This window comes from Myotis yumanensis, unplaced genomic scaffold (genome assembly GCF_028538775.1).
Source record: "Myotis yumanensis isolate MYYU_CA2020_CCGP unplaced genomic scaffold, mMyoYum1.0.hap1 SCAF_10, whole genome shotgun sequence".
NCBI classification, from domain to species: domain Eukaryota; kingdom Metazoa; phylum Chordata; class Mammalia; order Chiroptera; family Vespertilionidae; genus Myotis; species Myotis yumanensis.
In genome coordinates, this window is record NW_027223761.1 from 18,659,455 (window position 1) to 18,665,871 (window position 6,417).

At 37.0% G+C, this 6,417-nt stretch overlaps 1 protein-coding gene across 1 annotated transcript; it reads right to left on the reverse strand.

Moving 5' to 3' along the window:
- On the reverse strand, positions 1-954 carry LOC139017713 (olfactory receptor 5G9-like). Its single transcript, XM_070426315.1, has one exon. The coding sequence runs from the start codon at positions 952-954 to the stop codon at positions 1-3; it is 954 nt and encodes a 317-aa protein (XP_070282416.1).
- Between the last annotated feature and the right edge of the window lie 5,463 nt (positions 955-6,417).

Genomic DNA, 6,417 nt, shown 5'->3' on the forward strand with positions numbered 1-6,417 from the left:
CTAGATAAGAATTTGGGCCCAACAAGTCTTCCTCTTAGCGACAGTCCTGTGGATGGCATCTTTGACCTCCTTGTTCCTCAAGCTATAAATAAATGGGTTTAACATGGGGATCACTGCTGTGTAAAACACAGACACCACTTTATTGAGATCTAAGGAGAAACTTGCACTAGGTCGTACATAGATAAAGAAAAGAGTTCCATACAGGATGGAGACGGCTGTCAGGTGAGAAGAGCAGGTGGAAAAGGCTTTGCTCCTCCCATCGGCAGAGTGGATCTTCAGGATGGCAGTGAGGATGTAAATGTAGGAGACCACGATAGTCAGACCACTGAAGACTCCCACAGCTCCAGCCACGACGAAAATGACCAACTTAGTGAGCTCAGTATCCGCACATGCAAGGGAAAGCAGGGGGAACACATCACAGAAGAAATGATTGATGACATTGGGGCCACAAAATGGGAGACAAAATGTGTTTGTAGTATGAGTCATGGTGTTCATAAACCCGATGACATAGGGACCAACCACCAGCTGGATACAGAGTCTCTGAGACATGGCAACTGAGTACAATAGTGGGTTGCAGATGGCTACATAGCGGTCATAGGCCATGGATGCCAAGAGAAGACACTCTGCTGCAACTAAGAACCCAAAGAACCACTGCTGCAAAGCACACCCCAAGAAAGAGATGACTTTCCTTTTCACAAAGAAGTCAGTGAGCATCTTAGGGCTCACGACTGAGGAGAAGCAGATGTCCACAAAGGACAAGTGGCTGAGGAAAAAGTACATAGGTGTGTGAAGGCGGTTATCGGTCCATATCAGAATAACCATACCCAAGTTGCCTGTTAGGTTGATGATGTAGAAACTCAGAAAGAGCAGGAAGAGAATGACCTGCAATTGGGGGTTATAATTCAAACCTGTGAAAATGAACTCGGTGATCCTTGTGTAGTTTTCATTAGCCATTGAATGGTGTGGTTTCCACTAGAAGAGCAGAGAAGTCACAGAAGATTTGGTAAACCTGTCTTCAAAAATAAGACCCAGAAACTGAAAGAGTGTTAGGAGTGACATGAGCTAGTTACATGCTGCTGCTGGGGATGCAAAATGAAATATAGACCAGAGCAAAAGGTCAGCCCTGCAGCTATAATATTTAAGTCTCTGTGGAAGCCATCAATACAAAGGAGAAAAAATAAAAACCCATAAATAAGAGCAGCTTGCTCAAGGTCCTCACTGTTGACCAACTGAGCCTAGGTGGTTCCCCAATAGATATCTATTAACTCCCACTTTAGTGAACATCAACTGAGTTTACCATATGGCCACACACCCAGTGAAATGATACAGGAGAGTGGAAGTGAGGCAAACTGGAGAAGGAATGAGCAGCCACTCATATTTAGGCCATTTCCTTTGCATTTTGTGATCATAACCTAAGATTAAATGCATTTTATCCAACTGCTCTGACATCCACTTCCTTTCATCCCAGGAGAGTTATTTTTATTCTTCTGCAAAGCAAAAATAATAACAGTAAACCAACCCTATAAATGGTTGTGAGGATTAAATGAGAAAACACATCCAAAGCATTTAGCAGTTTTTTTAGTTTTGTTTTATTTTTTTGTGGGTTTTTTTATTGCTAAAAGTATTACAAAGGGTATTACATATGTGTCCTTTTTTCCCCCGCCTTTGACAATCCCCTGGCCTCCCCTATCCCCCAGTGTCTTGCATTTAGCAGTTTTATTGAGCATCTAAAGAAGTGCAAAATAATTGCTAGTATTTTTACCTTACATACTCTTTTCAATAAATCTGCAAGATAAATGTCATTATCTCATCTTATATAAGAAGAAAATTGAAGCTCAATCCACATTTATAATGCTAGTGACTGGCAGAGGTGGGCTTTGAAACGCCTGTCAAAATGGTCTGTACTCTTCCCTTTCTCACACTAAAATGTTTATGTCTTTACAATTCCTCTCATTTTAAAAAGGATCCAAAACTCATTCCAATATGAATACAGGATAATACATTCTGGTTTCCTATTTCTGGTGTTGAGTTTACAGCCAGTGGCCATTAGAGGGAAGCCCATAAGATCTTAGAAAGTTCTGAGTTTAGGTATCACCTTTATGGCAACAGTACAGAGAAGAAATTTGGAAAAGAGCCTATATTCTCCCATTTCTGTATCTCCTAAGATTCTTATGTCACCTATTATAAGGGTAACCTTGATTAAGTCAGCTAATCTCTATGAACCTTAAATGCTTCATTCATTTAATTTAGTTAAAACTATTATTGTTTTTGATCACTGAGAATCCTCACCCACATAGAATAAGAAAATAAATGTACAGGTGCTCATAAAGCTACTTATACTTTACTTTTTAAAAAAGTATGAGTCTAGGAATATCAGAGTCCAACATTAGACTTATGCTAGACACTTTTCCTTTAGTTTTCCAGTGCAAAATTTATTATTTGAGTAGCAACACCTCCTCTGAAGCCAAAAATACCGTTTACATTATATCCTTGGCATTGGGAGAATTAAAGAGAAAGATTAAACGGACAGTCAAACTGTTTACTCATCACATTCACCTCTTGCTTCAACCTCTTCAAGAGTCTATAAGCTCCTCCAGGGATCAGTCACACTCTGTTTCTGTCTTCCACTTGACAGTTGCCTGAAGCTCCTCAACTCTTTTCTATTAATCTTGGTTTCTACACATACCCAAGCCGTCTGCCCCTCTATGCACATTTTAGTTTCTCAGTTTCTGTTTTTTCATTTGGTGCTTAGAATAGAATACAGTTCTCCATACAGGTCAAACCACAGAGTTGGGGCCACAATTGGCTCTCATGTTCAGAGCACTGGGATAATACCAACACGTCCTATGTTAGTCTTCCTTTAGCAAAGAAATTACCCTGTTGTTTTAGACAGGGATGGGGTAAATTCAGAACTATCTTTTCCCCTTACCCTGATGCTAAAATATCTAATTTCATATTTAGTTTGATCTATTTCAAAACTTAAATTTATCTCCACATAAATGCCCTTGTCTTAGGTCTTGCCCAACATCCAACAAAGATGAGGAATATGCTGATCATGGCCATGAACCAAATACGTAGTATATAACTTATTTTTAAATTTACTTAAAATAATTTATGCTCTTTTGAACTTGTTAAAAATCAAGTAGTATGAAGGACAGAAGATGATTTAGAAGATCTCAACTTACATTCTAATAGGTTCCCTCCCTCTTCTTTCAAGATGACAAGAAGAACTAAAGTAAAAATGAACCAAATTTCTCTGGTTTCATCCCTTCCCTTAACATGGGAATGGGGCGGAATTTTCAATGGTCGTTTGATTTTATTCTTTCTCTTCTTCCAAAAAGAAAATATGGATGACTTCAGTATAAAATATATTCAGTCTTCATTGGTTAGATAAAAGTTCCTTGAAAAGTTGCATCATTTCTTTCTGTGTTATTGTTATTGAAAAAGCTCTGTTCCCAAAGCATGCAATTTCTAGGGAATGAGGCCACTAAGGGAAAGTGTAATTAAAGTTTTGCTTCATATCCTAAGTGAGTCCAATGAGATCTGTTTTCTGATCATTTAAAGCAGGGGTTCTCAAACTACGGCTCGCGGGCCACATGCAAATACAAATATTGTATTTGTTCCCTTTTTGTTTTTTTACTTCAAAATAAGATATGTGCAGTGTGCATAGAAATTTGTTCATAGTTTTTTTTTAAAAACTATAGTCCGGCTCTCCAACGGTCTGAGGGACAGTGAAAAAAGTTTGAGGACCCCTGATTTAAAGTTTGTTTAAAAAGTTTGAAGACCCCTGATTTAAAGTTTGTTTCTAACTGGATATAGACTTTCTACTACCTCTAGTTATGTGCTAAGCAAGGAAACTCTATGGAATCCTTTGCAAGTTAAACTACAGACAGGGTAGTACCCCTCTCTCTTCTGCATTAATGTCTTGGAAACAAGTGCTAAGAATGAAAATTGGACTTTCCTCAGATGTACTACTTACTACATGTTGACAAAGAAATAATTTTTCAGAAATATGTCCAAAAAATGTGAAGAGTTTAACTATTGTAAGCTGGAACTAGAAAAGAAAAACTTCTGATAATGTATTAATTTGTCCTTAGAATTTAGCAATTACATCTGAACTGTTAGCCTATGGCAATAGAAAATACATTTTTTATTTCCAAGACATATGCTTCACCTCCAAGTCAAAACAGAGTCAATATGGAAATTTGAATTTTGGTTCTAGCCTGGGTAAGAAAAAAAAATCACAAGTCTTTCAGCATGAAATAAAATTCCTTACTCCAGAGGTTTTGTTGGTTTGTTTTGTTTTCTTATTAATTTCTAAACATGCTGCTGTAATCTTTTTTATTAAATTAATTGGGGTGGCATTGGTTAATAAGATTATATAGATTTCAGGTATACATTTCTATGATACATCATCTGTATATTAGATGGTGTGCCCACCACCCAAAGTCAAATTGCCTTCCGTCACCATATATTTGACTCCCTTTACCTTTCACTACTACTCTCCACTCCCTTCCCTCTGATAACCACCAGACTGTTGTCTACATTTGTGAGTTTTTCTTTTTCTTATTTGTTCATTTGTTGCTTTCAGGTTTATATCCCACATATGAGTGAAATCATATGGTTATGAACTTTTTCTGACTTATTTTGCTCAGCATGAGATTTTCAAGATCTATCCATGTTGTCACAAATGACAATATTTCATCTCTTCTATGGCTGTGTAGTATTCCATTGTATAAATGTACCACATCTTCTTTATCCAATCATCTACCAAAGGACACTGTTTGTTTCCATGTCTTAGCCACTAGAGCCCAAAAATAAGCCCACATGTATGTACATGAACAAATAATTTTCAACAAAGGAGACAAAAACAATGGAGAAAAGAAAGCCTCTTCAATAAATGGTGCTGGGAAAATTGGAAAGCTACATGCAAAAGAAGGAAGCTAAACTACTATTAGTAGTATGTAATACTACTCTCCAAATACAAAAGTTAACTCAAAATGGATCAAAGAATTAAATATAATACCTGAAAGAATAAATTACATAGGAGAAAACATAGGTACCAAATTTATGGACCTTGGTCTTAGAGAGGATTTTAGGAATTTGACCCCATAGGTAAAGAAAATAAAGGCAAAAATAAATGAATGGGGCTATATCAAATCAAAAAGCTTCAGCACAGCAACAGAAACCACAAATAAAAAAAGGCAACAAACTAAATTGGAGAAGATTATTTGCAAACAATAGCTCTGACAAATATATATAAAGAACTCATACAACTTAATACCAAAGAAACAAACTGTCCAATGAAAAATGGGCAGGGTGCCCTAACCGGTTTGGCTCAGTGGATAGAGCGTTGGCCTGTAGACTGATGGGTCCCAGGTTCAATTCCAGTCAAGGGCATGTACCTTGGTTCAGGGCACATCCCCAATTGGGGGTGTGCAGGAGGCAGCTGATCGGTGTTTCTCTCTCATTGATGTTTCTATCTCTCTATCCCTCTCCCTTCTTCTCTGTAAAAAATCAATAAAATATATTTTTTTAAAAAGAAAGAAAAATGGGCAGGGTGCCCGGGCCTGTGTTTCCAGTAATTAAAGCATCAGCGCAAAAATAGAAGGATTGCGGGTTTAATTCCCCATCAATGACATATACCTGGGGTGCAGGTTCCATCCCTAGCTCTAGCCAGGGTTTGTGCAAGAGGCAACCAATCAATGCGTCTCTCTCACGTCTACATTTCTCTCACTCTCACTCTCTAACTCTCCACCTCCATCCCTCCCTTTTACTCTCTCTAAAAATCAGTGGAAAAAACATCCTTGGGTGAGGATGAACAAAAACAAGGGGGCAGAGGATGTGAATAGACATTTCTTCCAAGAAGACACACAAAATGTCCAACAGATATATAAGATGCTCAACTTCACCAGCTATTAAAGAAATGCTCATCAAAATTTCGATGAGATACCACCTGTCAGAATGGCTATTATCAACTAGACAAGTAATAACAAGTGTAAGAAAGGTTGTAGAGAAACCTCTCATTCACTCCTAGTGTGGTTGTAAATTGGTACAACCATTATGGAGAACAGTATGTAGGCTCATTAAAAAAATATTATTTTGGGTTTCTACCTGAAAATTTGGAAACATTTTATTCACAAAGATATATGCTGTATTAATTTAAAGCAATTTTTTCTATAAAAGCTTAAGTTTCTATAACTTTCTGTTGAATCAATATGAAAGAACTTTTTATTGAGGTATAATGGACATATAACATTATATTAGTTTCAGGTATACAACATAATACTTCCATATTTGTATATATTGCAAAATGATTACCACAATAAGTCTAATTGACATCCATCTCTATGCATAATTACAAAATACTTTTTTCTTGTGATAAGGACTTTTAAGATTTACTCAGCCACTTTAAAA